The sequence below is a fragment of the Theropithecus gelada genome, chromosome 12, assembly GCF_003255815.1.
Source record: "Theropithecus gelada isolate Dixy chromosome 12, Tgel_1.0, whole genome shotgun sequence".
In the NCBI taxonomy this organism is placed as follows: Eukaryota; Metazoa; Chordata; class Mammalia; order Primates; family Cercopithecidae; genus Theropithecus; species Theropithecus gelada.
In genome coordinates, this window is record NC_037680.1 from 53,798,670 (window position 1) to 53,811,303 (window position 12,634).

General features: G+C 38.7%; 1 protein-coding gene across 2 annotated transcripts in view; it reads left to right on the forward strand.

The window, feature by feature from the left end:
- AGPS (alkylglycerone phosphate synthase) overlaps positions 1 to 12,634 on the forward strand; it is a 168,070-nt gene that overhangs the window by 38,124 nt on the left and 117,312 nt on the right. For both annotated transcript variants that reach the window (XM_025404941.1, XM_025404942.1), the window contains exons 3-4: positions 10,097 to 10,187; positions 12,484 to 12,604. In XM_025404941.1, coding sequence (XP_025260726.1) covers positions 10,097 to 10,187; positions 12,484 to 12,604 — 212 coding nt within the window. The remainder of the gene's footprint in view (positions 1 to 10,096; positions 10,188 to 12,483; positions 12,605 to 12,634) is intronic.

The following is a 12,634-nucleotide window of genomic DNA, read 5'->3' on the forward strand; positions in this document are numbered from 1 at the left end:
CTGATGCTGTCCCTCCTTCCACCGCTCCCCCTGATGTGCCCCGGTGTATGTTGTTCCCCTCCCTGTGTTCATGTGTTCTCATTGTTCAGCTCCCACTTATAGGTGAGAACATGCAGTATTTGGTTTTCTGTTCCTGTATGCATTTGCTGAGGATAATGGCTTCTAGCTCTATCCCTATCCCTGCAAAGGACATAATTGTGTTCCTTTCTATGGCTGCATAGTATTCCATGGTGTATATGTACCATATTTTCTTTTCCAGTCAATCATTGATGGGCATTTGGGTTGATTCCATGTCTGTGCTATTGTGAATGGTGCTGCAATGAACATATGCATGCATGTATCTTTATAATAGAATGATTTATATTCCTTTGTGTATATACCCAGTAAGGGAATTGCTGGGTCAAATGGTATTTCTGCCTCTAGATCTTTGAGGAATCACCACACTGTCTTCTACAATGGTTGAACTAATTTATACTCCCACCACAGTGTAAAAGCGTTCCTTTATCTCTGCAATCTTGCCAGCATCTGTTGTTTCTATACTTTTTAATAATCGCCATTCTAACTGGCTTTTGATTTGCATTTCTCTAATGATGAGTGATGCTGAGCTTTTTTTCATGTTTGTTGGCTGCATGAATGTCTTCTTTTGAGAAGTGTCTGTTCATGTCCTTTGCCCACTTTTTAATAGGGTTGGTTTTTTCTTGTAAATTTGTTTAAGTTCCTTGTAGACTCTGGATATTAGACCTTTGTCAGAGGCTCAGATTGCAAAAATTTTCTCCCACTCTATGGGTTGTCTATTCACTCTGATGATAGTTTCTTTTGCTGTGCAGAAGTTCTTTAGTTTAATTAGATCCCATTTGTCAATTTTGGCTTTTGTTGCAATTGCTTTTGGCGTTTTCGTCATGAAATCTTTGTCCATGCCTGTGTTCTGAATGTTATTGCCTAGATTTTTTTCTGGGGTTTTTATAGTTTTGGATTTTACATTTAAGTCTTTAATCCATCTTGAGTTAATTTTTGTGTAAGATGTAAAGAAGGGGTATAGTTTCAATTTTCTGCATATGGCTAGCCAGTTCTCCCAGCACCATTTATTAAATAGGGAATCCTGTCCGGGCGCAGTGGCTCACGCCTGTAATCCCAGCACTTTGGGTGGCCGAGGTGGGTGGATCACCTGAGGTTGGGAGTTCGAGACCAGCCTGAACAACATGGAGAAACCCTGTCTCTACTAAAAATACAAAAATTAGCTGGGCATGGTGGTGCATGCCTGTAATCCCAGCTACTTGGGAGGCTGAGGCAGGAGAATCACTTGAACCTGGGCGGTGGAGGTTGCGGTGAGCCAAGATCGCGCCATTGCACTCCAGCCTGGGCAATAAGAATGAAACTCTCGTCTTTTAAAAAAAAAAAAAAAAAAGGAATCCTTTCACCATTGCTTGTTTTTGTCAGGTTTGTTGAAGATCAGATGGCTGTAGGTATGCAGTCTTATTTCTGGGATGTCTATTCTGTTCCATTGGTCTATGTGTCTGTTTTTGTGCCAGTACCATGATGTTTTGGTTACGGTAGCCTTGTAGTATAGTTGGAACTTGGGCAGTGTGATGCTTCCAGCTTTGTTCTTTTTGTGTAGGATTGTCTTGGCTATACAGGCTCTTTTTTGATTCCATATGAATTTTAAAATAGTTTTTTCTAATTCTGTGAGGAATGTCAATTGTAGTTTAATGGGAATAGCATTGAATCTATAAATTACTTTGGGTAGTATGGCCATTTTCACAATATTGATTCTTCCTATCCATGAGCATGAAATGTTTTTCCATTTGTTTGTGTCTTCTCTGATTTCCCTGAGCAGTGATTTGTAGTTGTCCTTGAAGAGGTCCTTCACTTCCCTTGTTAGATGTATTCATGGGTGTTTTATTCTCTTTGTAGCAATTGTGAATGCGAGTTCATTCATGATTTGGCTCTCGTCTTGCCTGTTGTTGGTGTATAGGAATGCTAGTGATTTTTGCACATTGATTTTGTATCCTGAGACTTTGCTGAAGTTGCTTATCAGCTTCAGAAGCTTTTGGGCTGAGACGATGGGGGTTTCTAGATATAGGATCATGTCATCTGCAAACAGAAACAGTTTGACTTCCTCTCTTCCTATTTGAATTTTCTTTATTTCTTTCTCTTGCCTGATTGCCCTGGCCAGAACTTCCAATACTGTATTGAATAGTAGTAGTGAGAGAAAGCATCCTTGTCTTGTGCCGGTTTTTGAGGAGAATGCTTCCAGCTTTTGCTCATTCAGGTATGATATTGACTATGAGTTTGTTATATATGGTTCTTATTATTTTGAGGTATGGTCCTTAAATACTTAGTTTATTGAGTTTTTAACATGAAAGATGTTGCTTTTATCTAAGGCCTTTTCTGTGTCCATTGAGATAATCATGTGGTTTTGTCTTTAGTTCTGTTTATATGATAAATTACATGTATTGATTTGCATATGTTGAACCAACTTTGATTGTGGTGGATAAGCTTTTTGATGTATTGCTGGATTCAGTTTGCCAGTATTTTATTGAGGATTTTTGCATTGATGTTCATCAGGGATACTGGCCTAAATTTTTCTTTTTTGTTGTTGCGTCTCTGCCAGGTTTTGGTATCAGGATGATGCTGGTCTCATAAAAGGAGTTAGGTAGCAGTCCCTCCTTTTCAATTTAGTTCCAGTAGAAATGGTACCAGCTCTTCTTTGTACCTCTAGTAGAATTCAACTGTAAATCTATCTGACCCTGGGCTTTTTTTGGTTGGCAAGCAATTTATTACTATCTCATTTTCAGAACTCATTCTTGGTCTATTCAGGGATTCAGGTTCTTCCTGGTTCAATCTTGGGAGGGTGTTTATGTCCAGGAACTTACCCACTTTTTTCTAGATTTTCTAGTTCATATGCATAGAGGTGTTCATAGTATTCTTTGATAATTATTTGTATTTCTGTAGTGTCAGTGGTAATATCCCCCTTACCATTTTTGATGGTGTCTGATTCTTCTCTCTTTTCTTCTTTATTAGTCTAGCTAGCAGTCTACCTATTTATTTTTTCAAAAAAAAACCAAAAAACAAAACAAAGAAACCCCCATCTGCCGGATTCATTGGCTTTCTGAAGGGTTTTTGGCATCTCTATCTTCTTCGGTTCTGCTCTGATCTTGGTTATTTCTTGTGTTCTGCTACCTTTGGGGCTTGTTTGTTGTTGGTTTTCTAGTTCTCTTAGTTGTCATGTTAAGTTGTTAATTTGAGGTCTTTCTACTAGAAGTTTTTTGATGTGGGCATTTAGTGCTATAAATTTTCCTCTTAACACTGCTTTAGCTGTGTTGCAGAGATTCTGGTACTTTGTCTCTTTGTTCTCATTAGTTTCAAATAACTTCTAGATTTCTGGCTTAGTTTCACCCAGGAGTCATTCAGGTTGTTCAGTTTCTATGTAGTTGTGTGGTTTTGAGTGATTTTTTAAAGTCTTGATTCTAATTTGATTGTGCTGTAGTCTGAGAGATTGTTATGATTTCAGTTATTTTGCATTTGCTGAGGGGTGTTTTAATTCCAATTATGTGATCGATTTTAGAGTAAGTGTTGTGGCTATGAGAAGAATATATATTCTGTTGTTTTTGGGTGGAGGGTTCTCTCGATGTCTGTCAAGTCTGCTTGATCCAAAGCTAAGTTCAGGTCCTGAATATCTTTTAATTTTCTGTCTCAGTGATCTGTCTAATATTGTCAGTGGGATGTTAAAGCCTCTCATTATTTTGTGTGAGAGTATAAGTCTCTTTGTAGGTCTCTAAGAACTTGCTTTTGGATCTGGGTGCTCCTCTATTGGGTACATATATATTTAGCATAGTTAGCTCTTCTTGTTGAATTGAACCCTTTACCATTATGTAATGCCCTTCTTTGTCTTTTTTGGTCTTTGTTGGTTTAAAATCTGTTTTGTCAGAAACTAGGATTGCGGCCCCTGCTTTTTTCTGTTTTCCATTTGCTTGGTAAATTTTCCTCCATCCCTTTATTTTGAGTCCATGTGTGTCTTTACATGGGTCTCTTGAGGACAGCATAATGGGTCTTGACTCTTCCCCCAGCTTGCAATTCTGTGTCTTTTAATTGGGGCATTTAGCCCATTTACATTTAAGGTTTTTATTATGTGTGAATTTGATCCTGTCATCATGATGCTAGCTGGTTATTTTGCAGACTTGTTTATGTGGTTGCTTCATAGTGTCAGTGGTCTGTGTACTTCAAATGTGTTTTTATAGTGGCTGGTAACAGTTTTTCTTTTTCATATTTAGTGCTTTCTTCAGGAGCTTTTGCAAGGCAGGCCTGGTGGTGATGAATTCCCTCAGTATTTGCTTGTCTGGAAAGTATCTTCTTCTTTTCTTATGAAGCTTAGTTTTGGCTGGATGTGAAATTCTGGGTTGGAAATTCTTTTCTTTAAGAATGTTGAATATTGGCCCCCAATCTCTTCTGGATTGTAGGGTTTTTGCTGAAATGTCTGCTGTTAGTCTGATGGGTTTCCCTTTGTAGATGACCTGGCCTTTCTCTCTGGCTGCCCATTATATTTTTTTCTCTTCTTTTCAACCTTTGAGAATCTGATGATTATGTGTCTTGGGGTTGATCTTCTCATGGAGTATCTTACTGGGGTTCTCTGGACCTCCTGCATTTGAATGTTGGCCTGTCTTGCTAAGTTGGGGAAGTTCTCCTGGATGATATTCTGAAGTATGTTTTTCAACTTGGTTCCATTCTCTCCATCTCTTTTGGGTACCCCAATCAGTCATAGGTCCAGTCTTTTTTGTATAGTCCTATATTTCTCAGAGGTTTTGTTCATTCCTATTCATTCCTTTTTCTCTATTCTCGTCTGCCTTGAAGACTGTAGTCTTCAAGCTTTGAGATTCTTTCCTCCACTTGGTCTATTCTGCTGTTGATACTTGTGATTGCATTGTGAATTTCTTGTGTTGAGTTTTTCAGCTCCATCAGATTAGTTATGCTCCTCTCTAAACTGGCTCTTCTGGTTTTCAGCTCCTGTATTGTTTTATCATGATTCTTAGCTTTTTTGCATTGGGTTACAACATGCTCCTTTCCCTCAGCAAAGTTTGTTATTACCCACCTTCTGAAGCCTACTTCTGTGAATTCAATGATCTCAGCCTCAGCCCAGTTCTGGCTGGAGAGGTATTGTGGTCATTTGGAGAAGAGGCACTCTGGCTTTTTGAGTTTTCAGTATTTTTGCATTGATTCTTTCTCATCTTTGTGGGATTATCTAGCTTCAATTTTTTGAGGTTGCTGACCTTTGAGTGAGATTTTTGTGTGGTCTTTTTTGTTGATGCTGTTATTGTTGCTTTCTGTTTGTTTGTTTTTCTTTTAACAGTCAAGCCACTTTTTCGTAGGGCTGCTGTGGTTTGTTGGGGGATTGCTCGTGACCCTATTTGCCTCATTTTTCCCAGACCTGGAGGTATCACCAGTGGAGGCTGTGAAACAGCAAAGATGGCAGCCTGCTTTTTCCTCTGGGAGCTCCATCCCAGGGTGGGTAGTGACCTGTTGCTGGCCTGGATGCTCCCGTAGGAGGTGTCAGGAGACCCCTGTTGGGAGCTCTGACCCAGTCAGGAGGAATAAGATGGCTGGTTTTTGGTGGAGCAGGTGTGCCATGTTGGGGATAACCCTTCCATGTCAAGACTGCCTGGACTCTTCAGAGCCATCAGGCTGGAAAGGCTGAGTCAACTGAACTGCAGAGACATCGGCTGCCTCTCCCCCAGGGGGCTCTGTCCCAGGGAGAGATCAGAGTTCTGTCTGTGTAACCCTGGCTCGAGTTGCTGAAATTCCCACAGGGAGTCCCCACCCAATGAGGAGCAATGGATTGGGGTCCCACTTAAAAAAAGCAGTCTGGCCACAATCTGGCATAGCAGCTGTGTTGCATTGTATGGGATTCCTTCTTGTTCTGACCACCTGGACTGCCTGGAACTGGCAGGCTAGAACAGCTGAGTCAACCTAACCACAGAAATGGTAGTTGCTCCTCCTCCAGAGAACTCATCCATCTCAGGCAGTCTCCAGCTTGTTGCACTGTCTGACTGGAATTCCAAGCTAGTGGGTCTTAACTTGTGAGGTGAAAGTGTGGCCTGCAGAACAATGCTGCTTAGATCCGTGGATTCAGTCCCCCTCCTAGAAGAGTGAGCAGATGGATCTCCCACCTTGCTGGGATTCCTGGGGCGGAGTCTGTAAAACTCCTGGGTTACTGTGTGAGCCGGAGTGACTGTTCTTTTGAGACTCTGCACAGCTCTGTGTATTGAACTCAAGGCCTGGTGGCATGGGGTCACCAGGGGATCTCCTGATCCACAGGTTACAGACTCGTGGGAGAAGTGTGGTTTCCCTCATGGGGTTGCACAATCTCTCACTGCTCTGCTTGGATGGGGGTGGGAGTTCCTTTGGCTCCATGCTTCTCCCAGTTGGACCATCGTCCCACCCTGCTTTTCTTTGTTCTCCATGGGTTGAGCTGTCTGCCTAGTCAGTCGCAGTGTGAGAATCTGGATATTTCAGTTGAAGGTGCTGAATTCAGTTGCCATTTTCATTCTTCTCCATGAGAGCTGTGGACCACAGCTGCTTCTAATCAGCCATCTCAGTCCCTGAAGATTTCTATAAAGTAAAATTTTTGAAAAATGTCATTATTTTTGACTTTATGGGTGTTATATATTAGTTAGGTACTTACAAATCACAAGTTAGTATATAAATGGAGAATTTGAGTTTGTTAGACTTTGTGTTTTTGATGGCATAATTTTTAATTGAAGCTTTATCTGATTATAAAAAGGCTGTTAAATTGCTTAGCAATTGTGGAACTCACCCTGAGGCTAGATGATTGTATATACTTATGAGGGGAACCCACCCCCAGTATTTCAACGTAGGTTCTTTATATTTTCCCTAAGTGTCGGCCAGTCTGAGAAATAAAGAGAAAGAGTACAAAGAGAGGAATTTTACAACTGGGCTGCCAGGGGTGATACCACATTGTCAGTAGGTCCGTAATGCCCCCTGAGCTGCAAAACCATCAGATTTTTATTAGGGATTTCAAAAGGGGAGGGAGTGTACGAACAGGAAGTAGGTCACAAAGATCACATGCTCAAGGGCAATAAAGATCACAAGGCAAAGGACAAAGCAAAGATCACAAGGCAAAGGGCAAAATTAGAATTACTGATGAGGGTCTATGTTTGGCTGTGCACATATTGTCTTGATAAACATCTTAAACAACAGAAAACAGGGTTCGATAGCAGAGAACCAGTCTGACCTCAAATTTACCAGGGTGGGATCTTTTCCCCACCCTAATAAGCCTGAGGGTACTGCAAGAAACCAGGGCATACTTCAGTCCTTATCTCAACTGCATAAAACACACTCCCAGAGCGGCCATTTATATGCCTCCCCCCAGGAGTGCATTCCTTCCCCAGGGTATTAATTATTAATATTTCTTGCTGGGAAAAAAATTCAGCAAAATCTCTCCTACTTGCAGGTCCGTTTATAGGCTCTCTGCAAGAAGAAAAATATGGCTCTGTTCTACCCAACCCCGCAGGCAGTCAGACCTTTGGTTGTCTTCCCTTGTTCCTTAAAATTGCTGTTATTCCATTCGTTTTCAAGGTGCACTGATTTAATATTGTTCAAACACACGTTTTACAATCAATTTGTACCATAGTGGTCCTGAGGTGACGTACATTCTCAGCTTACGAAGATAACAGGATTAAGAGATTAAAGACAAGACAGGCATAAGAAATTATAAGAGTATTAATTTTGGGAACTGATAAATGTCCATGAAATCTTCGCAATTTATGTTCCTCTGCCGCGGCTCCAGCTGGTCCCTCTGTTTGGGGTCCCTGACTTCCTGCAACATACACTAATATTTTTGTTGCTTCTTATGTGCTGCCCCAGAGTAAGAGTCACTTTGTCTTTAGTCATTGTCCGTCCTGATGTGCACTTCCCTCTTGGATAATTTTTGTCCACAGAAATTTCATTGGCCTTGAAAACTCGTTCTGGTTCTGTATCTTCTATAGTATAGTCTATTTCAGTGCTATGAGAAAGTGATAAATTGATCTCATCTTATATTTTACAAAAAAAGCCATTTAATGTTCTCAAACTAATCTTCAGTCATGGAAAAGAAGAAGATCCATTCAGTAGTCACTGTGATTCAACAATTGGTATAGGTGCTTGGTTTTCTGTTTATCACATCTCTGGTTAAAGTTTCGTGTTCTCTGCCCGTGTGTTCATCTCACAAATTAAATGTTGCTGCAGCTTTGACTAAGCTAGGTTGTAAGTTTCTTAAGAACAGGAGTCATAATACCAATTCCATGTATTCTGCAATGCTAAGTACAGTCTTCTGAGTGTTAAATAAATATTGTGCATTCAGATATAGAGATATAAATACTTTATTTTAGTGATAGAAGGTAGTTTTAAATTTTATACATGATAGTAACGCTTACTCTGTATCTGTAAGTTCAAGTATCTTGAAGGTGGTCACCTTTTTATTTTATTGGCAATACCTGAGACTGGGTAATTAATAAAGAATAGAGGTTTGTTTGGCTCATGGTTCTGCAGGCTGTGCAAGACACATGGCATCAGGGTCTGCTTCTGGTGAGGACCTCAAGCTGCTTCCACTCCTGCAGAAGGGGAAGGGGAGCTGGTATGTGCTGAGATCACATGGTGAAACTGGAAGCAAGAGAGAGATGGTAGGGAGGTGCCAGTCTCTTTTTAAACAACCAGCTCTTGTGGGAACTAACAGAACTCACTCACACTTCTCTCCCTCCCCCCCAGGGCATTAATCTGTTCATAAAGATATACCTCCATGACCCAAACACCTCCCACTAGGGGATCAGATTTCAACATGAGTTCTGGAGGGTTTGATATCCAAACTACAGGACTCCTTTAAGAGAGTGAAAGGATAAATCACAGAGTAAGAGAAAATGTCTAATATATATATCTTTCATTTTATAAATATATAAAGATTTCTTACACGTAATTGAGAGAACAATAACCCAGGAGGAAAATGAGCAAAAGACTTGAACTGGTTTTCAAAATGGAGGATATCCAAATGGACAGTAGATATAGGAATAGATGCTCAATTTCATAAGTACTCAGTAAAATTGAAATTAAAATTGTAATGAGATGCCAGTGGAATGTGTCAGAGATTCAGTTATAGAATTTCTATTGTGTTCTTTTTTATAGTTTTTTTATTTCTCTGCTAAGATTTTTTTTTTCTAATATTCACTGGGAGTACATTTTCCATTTTGTCCATTGGCATAGCTACAATAGCTGCTTTAAAACCCTTGTGTGCTACTTCCAGTATTTTGGGTCATTTTGGGGTCAGTCATCATTAATTGTCCTTTTTCTTGATTATGACTCATACTTTACAGTTTGTTCTTGTCTAGTAATACTGGAGTGTGTTTTGGACATTGTACATGATGTAGGAACTCTGGATTCTGTTATATTCCTCTGAGGAGACCTTTAAAAAATTTGTTTTAAATCAAGCAATTAACTTGACTGATCTGAAACTCTAAATTCTGTCCCCCTGTGGTGAGCAGCTGAATTGTCTGTCCAGTTTTTTTTTTTAAGCTTAACTGGGCTGCCTAGAATATTCCAGTGTGTTTTCTGTACATGCCATTAAGAGTCAGCCAGACATTTGGAGAGAACTGATAGATAGGTTCCTGTCTTACTTGCTTCTTTCTGTGATTTCCCAGTATGCTTTCCAGATGCAGCATTCACCCCAAACACTGTGGTGTGGTTCTTTAAGCCAGGAAGACTGTAAATTTTCAGCATTTTTATTACCTTTTGAGGCACCAGCTGGGGCCTGCCATAAAGCTAAAACTTATGTAAAAAACAAAACCAAACTGGAAACTTATGAACTTATGTAGTGTTTTTTGCTTTTTTTCAAATGTAACACACCCTTCTGCCCTATTTTTGACTGCTTTTGGTCTGTCTATACTGCCTTTAGATAGCTGGGTTTTGTTTGTTTTGTTTTTGTTCAGAGTTTATAGTTACATGTGAAAGTGTTGGTTTGATAGTAACTGCTTGACCATCACTGGAAGCAGAATTTAAGCTTTAAATTTAAATGAAGATACTTTGCTCTAATATTTTTACTTTCTTTGTACTTTAGGTACCCTCTTAGTGGCATGGGTTTGCCAACATTTAAAGAATGGATCCAAAATACCCTTGGAGTAAATGTGGAGCATAAAACTACCTCTAAAGTAAGCAAACAAAAATTATTACTAATACATTTAACTGTGTTTTTAAACCCAAATTAATATGATTTCTCTTTGTAATTTGTTATATTGGATTCCCTGCAACTGTCATGTTTTTTGTTATAAAGCCTATTAATTATATTGGCCTTGTTCGACTGTTACGGACAGTTATTCAGTGTCACAGATCTAGACCCTAGTCTCACAATTTATCTGAGATTTATCTGGCAAACTTTTTATCTTCTCTGAGCCTTGATTATTTTTAGAATTGGGAGTAATAACTATTTGTTCTGCCTCTCACAGGGTAATAGTGAAGTGCAAATTATTTACTTCCTTAAAGAGTGCTTGTTACAGAAATATAAGTTGCCGTGATGTTTAGATTATTTAGTAGACTGACCATAATCTAGGATTAATGGAGAATAATTTAAAATAAAAATGTAAAATCACATTTAATATTAGGACATTTAGAATATTTGAAGAATTATAAAAAGTAAAAATTTGATTAAGATATGAGCGATTGAGGATTTTAGTTTGTTCATGTAGTTTCACTTTTCTGAAAGTAGAATTAGGAAACTTTAAACTGTATGTATATATATGAAGCTAATGAAATATTTAGCATTTCTTTTTATTATTATTTTTCTTGTGTTTTTATTATTATTTTGCTGTAGCATAGTATTCTGTATTCCAGTCTCTCTAACTGGATATAAGTTCCATAAGTACAGGGGCTATGTCTTATACAATATTCTCCACTGTATCCAACTTGTTATTAAGTGGTATAGGTATTTGGTGAGTACTTGTTGGGTTTATTTAAAAATCCACAGTTATTTTATTCTAGTTATTAAGTTAGGCTGAACAACTAATTCTACCCCTCCCAAGCCATCTTTTAACTTTTCCTAGAGGTCTCTCTTTTTATCTCTTAAATTCTCTCTCTCTCGATCTCTTGACTATTTGCAATTACTTGTTTTTGACATTGATACAATCCACATACCATAGTTAGATTTCACCAGTTTTTGAGCCCTTTTCAGTTCTTGATTACTTAAAATATTAATATATTTTGTTGGAGTTCTTTTAGTATTTCCTTCTCCTATGGGATAAATTTCACAAGGTCAAAATACTTTTTTCTGTTTAACTCACTGTTGTATCAAGACCTTGAAGAGTGCCTAGCTTATAGCAACCACTCAATAAGTATTTTTTATGCAGTACCTTAATAAGAGATTAAGATAATATGGAAGTATCATATTTGTTCTTTGCATATTCTTATATTTTCTTTTTTCCAAATACCGTATGATAGCTTCCCCCCATCCCCCATAGCAGATTTTACTTGGCCAGCCATTTATAGACCTCTTCCTATGTTCTAGGCATGCTATTAGGTGCTTTTCACAAAAATTATCACATTTAACCTGCCTTCCTTATAGTAGCCCTATGGTGATAATCTCATTTAACAGATGAAGAAGCCAAGGCTCATAGAAGTTGGGTGACATGCCCAATGACTCATAGTTTTAACTTTGAAGTTGAAGATTAGATTTCAAGTTACCTGTTAGGTGAAACTGAATATCAAGTTTATAATTATGTTGTGAGTTTTAAAGCAGCTGTATAAAAACGGATTTATTACCTATTTTGAGGCTTTCTGTTGATCATTTTAAAATGGCAATTGAATAATAGGAAATGCTAATTTTTTGTTTTTTTTTTTGAGACGGAGTCTCACTCCGTTGCCCAGGCTGGAGTGTGGTGGCGTGATCTTGGCTCACTGCAAGCTCTGCCTCCTGGGTTCACACCATTCTCCTGCCTCAGCCTCCCAAGTAGCTGGGACTACAGGCGCTCGCCACCATGCCCGGCTAATTTTTGTATTTTTAGGAGAGGCAGGGATTCACTGTGTTAGCCAGGATGATCTCGATCTCCTGACTTCATGATCCGCCTGCCTTGGCCTCCCAAAGTGCTGGGATTACAGGTGTGAGCCACCGCGCCCGGCCAGAAATGCTAAATTTTATCGACAGATTAAGTGTAGATAGTGTACAAGTCAAGTAACTTTCTCCCAGTCTCCTTAATCTGAAATGAAAGATTTGATACTTTGCTATCTTCCCTGTTGATTACAATCTTTAGAAATGATTGCGATTAACCAGAGCATTTGTAATTTGTTACTCTCATAAAGCTGATTTCTGTATATGTTGTTTTGTATTTTCTTATGCTTCAGCCTTACTTTGAATGTTTTTTAAAAAAGTCTACATTTTGTAATCATTCTCTCTAACTTAAATACCCAAAATTCGTTGTCTAAAAATAAGTCAAAGAAATCAATTTTATTTTCTAGGCATCCTTAAATCCTAGTGATACACCTCCTTCTGTTGTAAACGAAGATTTTCTTCATGACCTTAAAGAAACTAATATTTCATATTCACAAGAGGCAGATGATCGAGTATTTAGAGCTCATGGTAAGTTACTTTATATTAGCCCTATTTATT